The sequence below is a fragment of the Lonchura striata genome, chromosome 1 (assembly GCF_046129695.1).
Source record: "Lonchura striata isolate bLonStr1 chromosome 1, bLonStr1.mat, whole genome shotgun sequence".
NCBI lineage: Eukaryota > Metazoa > Chordata > Aves > Passeriformes > Estrildidae > Lonchura > Lonchura striata.
This window is the reverse complement of record NC_134603.1, coordinates 111,037,644-111,050,832: the sequence shown is the minus strand read 5'-3', so window position 1 is coordinate 111,050,832 and position 13,189 is coordinate 111,037,644. Positions and strand designations below refer to the sequence as shown.

The following is a 13,189-nucleotide window of genomic DNA, read 5'->3' as shown; positions in this document are numbered from 1 at the left end:
CATATGGAGATAAGTGTGTGATATAAACCTGAAAATTAGTTTATTGTCACGTATTATGTGATATGATGGGGATTAATTTCAGGAATGCCTTAAAAATATGCTCTAAACAAAATCCTTTCTACACTTATTGTACTAGATGGATTAATCCTGTTGCCATATGGACTTGAAATTGCCTTGGGTATGCAAAAGAAAAATCTAGATAAATGATAACTCATTTAATACTCTGTGGTTTGTGTTTATGGAAAACAGAATTCCTAAGGATCTTCTAAAGGAAAGCAAGATTGTGCCAAAGGTAATTTCAGTGTTGAGTGTTCACGGATGGTAGGATTATATTTAACAGATGTTTGTAATTTTTACAGGTAATAGCTCTAGCAGATGCAGCAGAAGAAAATCAAGCCAACATGTTCCAGGCATTTGCAAAGTTGAAAAGTGCCACCCATCTGTTGATTATGCTGATTAGTTTGTGGCAGAAGCTCAGCACTGATCAAATTGCTATTTTGGAAGCTACATTTTTGCCATTAGCAGAAGATACACAAGAGCTGGTAAGAATCTGTAAGAGCTGGTTAAAAAATGCTATTTCACAGACCTTTAAGCCCTTAACTTCCCCCGTACTTTGCTGAAGACTGTCCTTCGAAGTAATTTAAGTAGCCTTCCTAAGTAGGTGTTTGATGCAGACTATGCTGATTTCACAGCAAAGTGGAAAAGTAGGAGTAGATTATAGAATGTTTCAAAAGAGGACATGGGTGGTACCAGTTAAATTCCGCTTAGCCTTTCCTTATCAAGCCAAGTAGGAATGTCTCACATAAATTTAGCTGATTTTTACCTTCTGTCCTGTGTTTAGGATAAACAGAATAATCCCCCAGGTTTTGAAGACTCTAATATAAATGTTCTATAACACACATGTCCACATTCAATGGAAATATTAAAGGTACACACAGTACATAATTTAAGTTTATTAATCATTTGCAATATTTTGTCCTCAGTGTATTTACAGTGGTTTATATAATGGAAGAAAGTTTTCTAAGCAAAATATTGTGAATAGACTATTTCCTTGTACTCCAAGCCATGCTCTATATAGTTCTGCATTCTGTAAATGTCTTGCTAATTCTGTTTTGATTTATGAGTGTGACCAGGTGAGATTGTGTATAAAATCTGGAGAATAGACTGTGAAGAAAAGTAATGCTGTTTATATCCACACCTAAAGTCCACAGCTAAACACTGCTTTAGTTGAATTAAAGAATGTTCTCAACTTTGTTAAGAATTGATCCCCAGTTAGTTTCAAGAATTATCTTAAGTACACATTAATTTTAATTTTCATGCTCTGCATGGGGTTTTTGCAATGTACAGTGAATGCAGATTTTGGTGCATAACTGGAATACCTGGCATGGTTCGTGGTCTTTTAGAAAGCTTGTACTGTGTTCCAAGTGAATCTAGGATCTTCTGCCATTTCCACCCAGGGGGGGCAAAAAGCATTTTGGCATTTTACATTATATTGACTCATAGCAGGTGAACAAAACAAAACAGTTTTGTTGAGATTTATTTTGGACTTAGTCCTCATTTAAAATTGGAAAATCAAGCTTCACAACTGAGGAAGGTGCATTCCCATGAACTGAATTCAAAGAAAGTTCCTATTAATATCCTAAAAGCCCAAACATTTTTTTACATGACTAATTTTTATTTTGCCATCAGGAATTGGGTTGCTTTGACGCAAATGTTGATAAAATATGGTACAATTTGTCGTATCCTGTAATGCAGGATTTTGCTTCAGCCTATATCTTGGTGTGGTTTTAACATGGTGGTTAACAATGTTCTGTTAAGCTGCAAGACTTCACATAAGCGTTGTAAGGATGTATATCCTGCAGAGCAGTCAGGATGAAGAATGTAAACCAACAACTGGAGGTGGAAATAGAAACAAAATCTCTACAAAATACTGAATTACGTGCCATATTGAAGTTGTTATGATACCACAGAAATCTGAATGTAATTTAAGAAGCTTAGGCAGGGAATGGGGAAATCTTCTGACATACCAATGATATTTACAGACAGAAGCTTCTAGCTAGTGTTCAGGTTTCCTTATAAGCAGTGAAGTAGAACACTAGTGAAAGAAAATACTCTGAAGAATTTTTATTTACTCTTCAAACAATTCTGCACAATGGTTTGTTGTATTTTTATTTGGAGGGAATGTGTTAGAAGACAGTTTGGATGCAGTCTACATCTCCAGAACATTTTCTGCCTTGTGAGTGTTAAACTGTGGAAGTGCTTTCTTAAAAAAAAGGGAAATATTTGGAATACACTGTTAACATAAAAAGAAATGCCTCTTCTACCATAGCATCAACATTATTCTCATATATGCCATTTCATTTAGAACAGATTGTATCGTGTTTTCTAGACCTGGCTATCACTTCAGTTAGATACTTAGCAAACCTGAAAGTGGTGTTCTCTGTTCTCATTGTGTCACCATTTTTTCTTAGACTGCTAAATGGTGTCTGTTGCTGCAAACTTTTGTCTAAGAACATATAAAATTTGGGTTTTCTTGTCTACAAAGATAGAGTGGAAGAAATACTGCAAACTTGCATATTTTATGTGAATAACAGATATTTGGCATCATGCTTTGCTTCTCGCAGTAAACTTCGAACTAGCACCTAAATAGCACTGCTTTGATAAAACTGACTAAAAGTGTTCAGTGTTGGAAATACAAGGACCTTCCTCTTTTTCAGTGATTCTTTCCTGAATGCTGTGCAGTTGTAGAAGTGTAGCATCAGAAATTGAACGAAATCTCTCAGGTCTCAGTGGGATAAATGAACTAATTCTTCTGCTAATGAAGCCACTAAGAAATTGATGCCAAAACCAAAGAAAAAGAGTTGCAGAGAAGTTAGGTGTGGGTTTGTGCAATGTACTTTGTTGCTATGGGACTAAAATAAAATCCATATTCAGACTATAGAAGTATCTATTAATACTATTTCAGAGCATAGTGTTCCAGCTGCATTCAAACTATACTTTCACATGTATATTGGTTTTGAGTTCTATATTTTTCTAGCTGTTGAATTATATGGTAGAAAAACACTTTAGGATGCTTTTGGAGACAAAAATTCATGATTTGTTAATAATGTTAAAAATGTATCAGAGATTTTGTTACATGATTCATTTTTTTTCCAGGAGAATTGGTCCCTGTTCTGCTAGACTAACATATTTGTTATTAGCTTGTAACAGGGACTGACAGAAAATTGAAATACTATAAAGTCTGAAACAAACCATCCCCACACCCCCCAACATTTCTAAGGGGTGTTTTTCAGTGATTATCCTTTACCAAGCTGAGTATTCTGGATAGAAAAAGATTTAAAAAATGCTGAGTTTGTGATAAAGTATATGTTTACAATAGGAAATCCGTCTGGGAGAGGGGGGAATTTGTCCAGGCTAATTTAAAGGGTTCAAAGGGTTCATGCTACATGGGGTAGTTTTGATATAATGGTTGGATGGCATCTGGATTGACTAATGGCTTGTATGCCTGATCATTAAGGTATTAATGCTGTCTTTGTTTAAGACATTACAAAGGGAGAATATGTCTGTCGATACAAACATTCTGACTTTAAGACTGATGGAGGGCCCTTGGCAGTACAGCTATCAACAGCAACTCTTACTGAAGAGTAAATATTTTCATAGTTCCCCTGATGTTACCAAATAATTACATACAAGTGCTTCATTGCTCAGAATCATTCCTTGCTTGTCACAGTCACATTTGTTACTATAGTTAACAGTAACAGCTATAAACTGGTGTTGAGGAAGTACATTCCCATCTCTCTTTATTTATGTTTGGAGACATACCAATCAAGTAAATGTCTGTATTAGATCTTAGGATTTTATTGAAGTTGTAATTTGAAAGAAAAATATGCCTGAGGGTGAAATGCATATTTTAATTGACTTAATTATTTACAGTAATTAACTTACATTAGGGACTATAAATTTACCACTTCACAGTGTTGATTAGATAAAGTTGAAAAATACACTTAAAGGCAATGATGAAAAAGAAATGGTGTCAGAAAAAACTCCTGAAATGCCTGTAAAAGTCACAGGAGGTACTCTCAAAAGTATCTCTCCTTACTGTAAAAAGATGATCTGAATGTAATTCACGAGAAAAAGAAAAAATCATTTGGGAACAGCTAGATAGCCTGCTAGATTTTATGCATGATAGCAAATGGGTTTTAGAGTTCTTGAATAATGTAAAAAATACCGTTGTGTGGAAAGAATCCTTTACTGAGATTAAACTCTCAAAATCAAAGGTAAGGTTATTTCTGTAACTCCAGCAGGATTAATTCTGTCATGACTGACATTAGAAAAAATTTTCTCTGAATTTTTCACTGCTGTCCAGTACTTTTGAAGCTTTAAGTTGGCAAGAGTACTTTTAATGAACTCTAATTTTTAGAATTTATTGGAAATTGTCACTGTAATTCTTGTAATTAATCCAACCTAGCTCTTGATCACCATACAAATAATCTGGAATTAGTTTTTTGTGCCTTATGGTTTCTGTATTCCCTTTGTTATTGTAACCACTTCTTAAATGCAAAGTTCCAACTGTGTACCAGAATGAAATATTTTAAAATATGCTGAAATATTTAATATTTTCTTGTTTGCCATAGGCTAGTACAAATTATCTTTTAGTTAAAATTTCCTAAATGTAACAAAAAACTCCACCCCAAACCAAATAAACCAACAGAATCTCACAAAACCACCACAAGGCAGTGGGCCGTGATGACAGGTAACTTGGAGCCAGTTTTTCATATGGTTGTATTCTTTATTTTTGTCAACAGACAAGTTTGCAGCAGATACATTTTGTTTATTCCCCTCCTTCTTTTTAGACACAAGGTGGATAATACATCTGCAGATAAGTGGTTTTAGAGAGAAAAACACACAAAATTTGTTGTTTTTTATCCAGCTTAGAAAATTACTTTAAATGACATTCAGTAACATTTTTTAGTGATCAAAACTAATAGCGAAGTCTTCCTCCTATTTGAATCAATATCATGCAACAGAACCATTCAGAAAGACTCTTCTGGTACAGTGATCCATCTAAGTCTAAGAGAAATGGGGGCAAAAAGCTAGTAGGCTTAAAAACCTTAATCACTAAAATACAAGGAAGACGCTTTTGGCTTTCCCAATAAACCCAGTAATTTTTCAGTATAAAAGATCAGTCTCAGCCTGAAGTTTAGTTCCTTTTGGGGTAACATAGGATTGTCAAGTGAGGGGAAGAAGGTGAAGAAATGAGATTTCCACTCTTCCCTGGGCAGGGAAAGTCCTGCATTAGGGAGAAAGGTTTAAAATTGAGTAGTGGTGGCTGGTTCCTGTCGATGTCCTTTGCTCATGCATGTGTATATGACCCAGCTGGACAATAACAGAAGTAAGAGACCATGGTTCAAGTACCTCAACATTCTTTTATAGTATGTTTTGATATGGAAAATCAGTGTTCTGCCTGCTAGCCTGCTTTCAAGAAGACAAGAGTATACCAGAGATAACTAGAATCATAGAAGCTTTAGGTTGGAAAAGACTTGCAGGATCCTGGAGTTCAACCTTTGTCACACCCAGTCGTTTCCTGAACACTTTGAGGGATGGTGACTCTACCACCTCCCTGGGCAGCCCAATTCCAACCTGAGCCTCCTCTGGTGCAGCTTGAGACTTTGTTGTTTTGTCCTCTTGTTGGTTGTGCAGGAGAAGAGGCCACCTCCCACCTGGCTACAACCTCCTTTCAGGGAGTTGAAGAGTGTGGTAAGGTCTTTCCTGAACCTCCTTTTCTCCAGGCTAAACAACCCCAGCTCTCTGTCACTCTTAATATGAGTAGGTGGACAGGACATGTGGTTGTAAAGCCACTAAGTTACTGCAGCTGTCTACTTTTGTTATCCTTAACAGCAGAGTTTCAAACTGATTGATTATTTGACAATGTTGGAATGTCCGAACACAAAAGATCAAATGTTAAGTAACTTATAACAAAAGAAGGAATTTGAAGACCAAAGAGCTGGTCTTACCACTACTGCAAGCACAATCACAGTTTCTTTAAGTGTCTGGTAATTGTTTTCTTCATGCAGTTAATTTTAGTTACTAAGAAGGCTGTGGGTTATGGCAGCAATAGCAAGTTGAAGACACATTGCACCACTGTCTAGTGATCTTCATTTGTAGCTAAATTCATGTGATTTCTCCCAGTGAATTTTCTGAGTAGAATAGAAAAGTGCCAATATTCTCTTGGTCTGAGAAAGAAAGGCCTAATGGGGTCTGTTAGAAGCTTTTATGGATTATTGAAAACCTATAATATATCTTTATCTGATGCTTTCCACTTCAAAAGAATATCAAAAGAAGCTATGCCCAATTGTATTTTCAATTTTTTAATAATTTGCTCTTTTTCTGGTGTTTAATAAGAGGGGGCTCTAAGATTTAATTTTTTTTTAACAGGCTTGCTTCTGCTGGTTGGCAATTGTAATGGTTTTCAAAAAATGAAGCTTTCTCTATTTCTTCCAGATGGCATACAATTGATTTAAACAAAATTATGCAGAAATAGGTTTGGTATGCATTATGAATTATCAATGTTCAAAGTTCAGAAAGAATTGTATTCTTGTCTTATTTAGTTGTATTCCCTGAAAATTGTATCAAGCTCAGAACAAGCATTCAACTTTGGTAAAAAGCTTAAGCTAATGGAGAATCTGACATATCTATTGTATGTATTTTATACATTTATGCATCATACATTTATACTTTATATGTATATTAATGAAAAATTTTGAGAATTAATTTTAACTTGAGCACTCATTTTTTCTGCTGATATTGGAGATCCTGAAGTTAATCTTCAGTGCTCTGTCTCTGTTGTAAACAGAGACCTACTTAGGAATCTTATTTATTGGTGTAAATTAGTAAGGCAGAACTGTGTTCTGCTTTGATTAGTTTGCTTCCAGCATATAGTAATTTTATAGTAATTTGGGTACCCTGAGAAGTACTGTCATAAGAGATGCACTCTTTGTTTCAGAAATTAAATAAGCTTATTTTATCAGACATCATTCTTTATGTAATATCGTGATGGAGACCTCTAAACTTCCTCTTTGTTAGGGTGATCTGTCTCATTCAGGTACAAAGAGCCATTTTAGTGTAGTAGTAATTACTGAGTATGTGGTGCATACCAGGAGTTCAGATCAGTTGTCATCTAAACTGCTTAATGACAAGAGTGATGCATTACAGTGATTACAGAAATGTTCAGCAAAGGGTCTTAGCACCCAATATATATAATCAGTGGCTCTTTCTTTCACTTTTCTTTTTTCTTTTAAAGAAGTTTATTGTCAGTGAAGAATTCCCTTGGTATTGTGTCCTAATTGAAAGATCCTCAGACTATTGCTATGCAGCCTTTCAGTAAAAGGGTTTACAAGAGATGGGTCTTCCATCCATGAAAGTGTTCAAGGCCAGCTTGGATGGGGCTTTGAGTAACCTGGTCTAGTGGAAGATGTCCCTGCCTATGGAACTGGAGGATCATGAAAGTCCCTTCCAACCTGAACCATTCTATGATTCTGTGTATTAATCAATACTGTACTAGTATATTAGAAATGTAATAGCATTTACAATTAATTGTAAAATTCTGATGCAATTGCTTATATACTGAAATAACAAATCTGTTTCATCATAATTACAGTATGATTTTTATGTTTTCTAGTAGGATGGGATTTATAGAATTAAAATTGCATATTTGTTGTTGGTTTTACTTTCTGATTGTCTGGCATCAGTACAAAACTATGCTACTTTTATTATAAATACTGTAGTGCTATGTTAGTAGCATTTTATCTAACCATACCTCCCAATAATTTTGTGAAGCTCTCTGTTTGTATTGAACATGTGGCAATAGTTTGCAGCTAAATTCATAATTTCCCTTAGATCTCGTGGTCAGAGACATTTCTGAGAGGGTGTATCAAGATCTAATCACCAAGCTAATCTTTGTATTTTGGGGGAAGTGGGGGGAACCAGTTGTGGTGAGACTGATTTGCTTCTGAAGTTGTTGATGGTTGTTCTTGGTTCTAAGTTGCAATCATGTAGCATTTTCTGGCCATTACTAGATAACCTATAGCTATTGTTCACATGGTGTACTGTTGTATAATCTGTCTTCCAGAATTTACAAAGATATCATATCACACAGAGATAGGTAGATAGGGATATCATACAGAAGATGTCATGTGAATTTTTTATTTTGTTACAAGATCCCAGAAAAAACCTTTTATTTTTACCATGATTTTTAGAGTAGTAAGTTTTTTCAAATGGATTTATGGATTTTTTTTTTCTTTTAGTTAATGGCAAGATGCTTTGTCTTAATTCCTAGATTAAGAACGATATACCAATATTCTCTTATATTTGCACAGGTAGTGAGAGAATTACATTGAAATAGGCCAGATTAAAGTAAAATAAAGATGGCATAATTTATATCCTTCCTCATCTCCTGGCTTTTTCAATGAAGTGAAAGTTTGATAAAGCTAAAAATATGGCTTAGATACTTCAAAGGTAGAACAGCTTATAAATGAAATCTGTACAAAAAGTGGAGGACTTAATGAACTTTCCTTAAGATACTCTTGCAGGAAAAAAACAAACAAACAAACCAAAAAACCCCCTAGTATAAATCTGAAAGTTGCCTATCTAAGTAGACATGCAAGTTGAGTTTACCGCTATCCTCTTTGTCCTCACCTGTGCATTTTGGAAGAATAGAAAGTCCACTATTTGAAGCAGCCAAATTGAGTTTGAAGATAGTGATGTGTATCTGTAAAGTAATTTGAGAATTTAAATAGGAAACAAACTTTATAGCAAGTTTTTTTTTCAGATCTAACATATTTTAGTTTGTGTGCTTCTATATTTCATAAGTTTTGGAAACACCATCTCATTTGTCAGTATTTCATAGCATATTGCATTGGTAACCAAATAAGAGATATATTGAAAGATAAAAAGCTCATCTCCAAGAATATCAGTGGTATAAAAAAGGAGTATGGGCTGAGATGCAATGAGAAGTTTCAATCACCTTGTTTTAGCATATGTTTTATCTACTTTTTTCCTTCAGCCTGACTGTAACAAGGTTTGACTCTTTTCCCCCATATTTAAAGTTATCTTGCTGATCCTAATTGTAGAATTAATGTATGACAGACCTATTGCTGGATGTGTAGCACTTTTTAGCAAGATGCACAACTTTTGGTATGTTTTCTTGCCTGTAGACAGCTTTGACAACCTCTGCAAGACCCAAACAGCACCTCAGTTTTCCTAACTAACTGGTGAAAAGTTATTGATGAAAAGAATGATGAAGTGTTAGATTATTTCAGTGCTAAAAATCAAAACAACAGACTTCTGAAGCTGGCAACAAAAGAAGCCATGCCATTCCAATCGTGTAGTGCTTGCAAGAGTTTCTTTCATCAGTTCCCAGAAGGAGTCAGTGGACATAAGAAGTCAAGGTAGAAAGAAAATTAAGATGAAAAAAAAATATCTCAAAAATTCAGGATTGGGGAATAGTGTCTACAGAAATCCATGGAGTGTACGAACTTTTACTGTTCCAGATAGGATGCATTAATATTACAACAAATAAGCATTACTAGATGAATAACTGTAGAATTAGATAGTTAAAATTTATCCCTTGAAAAAATAAGCCCTTTTTCTTGCCTCTTACCCATTCTTAAAAGACTGCTGTTGTCCAGAAAAAAAACCCCAACAAACCAGATGCCAGGAAACACTCTGTATTGCTCCAATTTTGACATATGAGACAATTTGAAAGAAGAGTTGAGTAACACAGACTCATTACTTGTCCAGAAGAAACTTACAGATCTACCTCTAATCTAATTTTAACCTTATTTTGAAAGTCTTTCTGTGCAAATGAAGAACATCCAGTGCAAAAGGATGCACTTATATGGAAATTTGGCTGCAGTATACAAAGGCTAAATTTTAATGGAGGAGCTAATGGAACCATCATCTATATTCATGCTGTTATATAATTTTTTTGTCAAGCAAGCACTTTCCTGAGAGTAAATTACTAATCTCAAAAGCATCTCAGAGTTAAGCAGTGTTAGAAATATTATGACTATGATCCGCACCCAGAGTTTTGCTTTCTTACAGGTGTTGCTTTCTTACACTCTTTAATCGTGTTACTAGTTGTTTTATTAGTACAGAAAACCCTACAACTGCTGATAACTTGTTTCTGTGAGCAGGACTTTGCTCAGAATTTGACTTGAAAAATAAATTAAAATCTCAAAGGCTAGAGGTCATCATCCTCATCCATGCAGCTTTCAGAACCTTTATTTAGTAATGCTCACTTTGCTAGATTTCTAAAACACCCACTGCTTTTAATATTGCTGTTCTACAGTTTGATTTTTCCATTAGATTAGTTTAGGAGTACCATTCCTAAAACAAAAATACTGCCTATTCTATAGATAATTTTAAAAACACAATTTTGATTACTAAGCCATATGAATTTTTGACTTTTTTTTCCATATCTGAAGATACTGTAGAATGAGAATTTGGCAAATCTTGTTTTAAAGTTAAATGTCCATAGAATAGAATCCTCCAAAAACTATATTTATATTAAATGCAGGAGTGTTTGGTCATTTGTGAGTTGAACTTCAGAGGACAAAAATACCAGAGAAACTTTTAAATAGCAAGTGTACTTTCCAGGAAAAAATATGTCATAGAGATTTTTCTCAGGTGAAGTTGCCATAGGCTATCAATATATGTTTACCAAATAGGACTTAAAATGAAAAGTTTTTGTAGAGAGTTGTTTATGCTGTTGGAGAGTTTTTATTAAATAAATATTTCTACATTGAACAGATAAAGTTGCTGTTTCTGTTGTGACTGGCAATTACAGTGCAGCTGTGCAGGAATTACAAGTGTGTCTGTGACAGACTTTTAAATTAACCCACTTTATTCACAATGGATTTTTGCTAAGTCTGATTTTTGCAGTCTATTAATCTCAAAATGTGAGAGACTAATATTTGAATTAGATGTTCTTAAGTAGCTGGAAAATAGTTGCTGGCATAAATACTTAATAACTCTGCACAGATTTGTTTTGCTATACTTGGACCAGTTTGATAAATATTGTAAGCAGATCTCATGCAGTTTCCTGCACAATCTTGATTCCTTTCTTGATTACTTTCCTTTTATTTGTTGTTCTTCATAGAGTGTTTAAGGTTTTACCTTATATATCTCTTGGGCCAGAATCCCTACAGAGCTTGATTGCTCATATTGTTGTCAGAGTTATCAAGATGTTGCTTTGTACTTCTCTGGGATTTACATTTTCTTTTGTCCCTTGTTTGGCTTTTATTTCTTATGTTTCAATTAAATTGTAATTTGTTTTGAGTATGCAAATTTGCTAAGTCCAAACCCTTAATAAGATTTACATGTCCATAAAACTCTTCAGAGTAGGTTGATATAGGTACAGTTTGTGGTAATTGGGATTGGAGCTGCGGCCAAGCCTCATCCCCAGTGGGCTACAGCTGTGCAGGACAGGTGACCAGCACTGAAAGCAATGAGACATGGAGTGCTGAGGTTCACTCACCAGTCACAAAAGGGTACAGAAGGCACGCAGGTGCAGTGCATGAACAATGAGAGGTATAAAAGGTTCTGCTGAAGAACAACAAAAAGCAGATGCCTGCAGCCTTCTGAAGTGAAATGATGTTCCTCTGTATGGGCAGATGCCTGAAGGCTTTTGATGTGCTGTGGTGTTACTTTGGGTGAATGCTTAAAGCCTTCTGAATTGTGTGGTAATGCTCTGTGGATCGTGGCTGTCTCCACTGTGATGTATGCTGTGGCAGGTTGATTTCAGAGTACCATCTCACAAATAAAAATTTAAAGTGAAATTGATTCACATATGGTTTTGAACTATTTTTCTAGCACTACATATTATACTAATTTTCTTCCTTTATTTTTGTTGTTCTGTCTCTTACTTTGTCTGGAATTATAAAGTATATCATATTGTTTTCATCAGTCTGTGAATTTCTATAAGAACTGAATTTCTTTAAATGGCAGTAGGAGTCAAATTAGTTAATATTATGTACATAATGCATCGAAAATGATTTAAAGAAAGATATGAGCAGAGAGAGCAGGTATAATGTAAGAACTTCAACTTATTGTGTGCTCAGTACAAATGTCCTTCTTAGGCACTTAATAGATTTGGAATGTATTTAAGCTTGAGTAATTTGTCTGGATTTTCATCACACTTAAATTCCACTAGTCTGTAGAATTTTGCCAGTTCCCTGTTTTTTTGTTTATCCCAGTGGTAGGTTTTTGTTATTTATATGTATGGAAGTGCTTTTGCTTTGGTTTTTCTGTTTTTTTAATGCAAAAGTGAATTGTAGAATATTCCAGATAATCTGTGACTGGTGTTTCTAATGCATTATGTTAAATAAGACTGGTTTTATGTTGTTACAAGGATGATTCTTCAACCAAGAATAATTTTTTTTCTTAGAAAACCTTTTCTTGAGAAATATATTGTCGCTTGACACTGTTCAGATGTAATACATTAAGACTTCAGAACTACTTGGGTCCATTTTTTTCTGAGTGCTAAATAGATATTGAGTCTATTGGTTTGCTTTTTTCTTCTGATTATTTTCAAAAGGTCTTCTAAGAGTTTTTCTAGCTGTAATTTTTCAGGGACACTCACAAAGAAAGTTTGTCATTTCCATTTCTGACAGCACAGGCAGATGTTGCATGCCTAGTTTTTGGCTTCTGTGGCTGTTATCTCCTCTTTGAGACAAACAGATCAGTTAGAAATATAGAATATGCTTGGCGAATATGAGTTAGGAAGACTGGTACCACAGTAGAATCCTGGCCAAACTTACTGATGGTTTGTGCCTGTTGTGGATACTACTGGATCAGTAGAGGTGGATTACTGGTTTATATATATAGCAATAAGATTTTTTTTTTTTAAATAGCTGTAAAAGCAGAGTGCTGAGAGGCACATAGCTGGTGTTTCTTGTGAATTAGCATATACAATGCTTTCAGATACAGAACCTCTTCTCTGGTGGTTGAGATAAACATAAATGCCAAGGTTGTAATTAATATTGTGAACTTTCAAGTATTCTAGCGTTTTTTGAAAACCGATGAAATCACTGTTGTGTCTAAAGTAAAGAAATAAGATATAGCCAAGCGAATTCTTGAGTGAGCAGCTGTAAGAATTCCCATAATTTGGCTGGCACCAATTTTACATAGT

The 13,189-nt window shown here is 34.7% G+C and overlaps 1 protein-coding gene across 5 annotated transcripts in view; it reads left to right on the top strand.

The window, feature by feature from the left end:
* BBS9 (Bardet-Biedl syndrome 9) overlaps positions 1 to 13,189 on the top strand; it is a 278,787-nt gene that overhangs the window by 123,362 nt on the left and 142,236 nt on the right. For all 5 annotated transcript variants that reach the window (XM_021553258.3, XM_021553256.3, XM_021553257.3 and 2 more), the window contains one exon: positions 360 to 542. In XM_021553258.3, the coding sequence (XP_021408933.2) occupies positions 360 to 542 (183 nt within the window). The remainder of the gene's footprint in view (positions 1 to 359; positions 543 to 13,189) is intronic.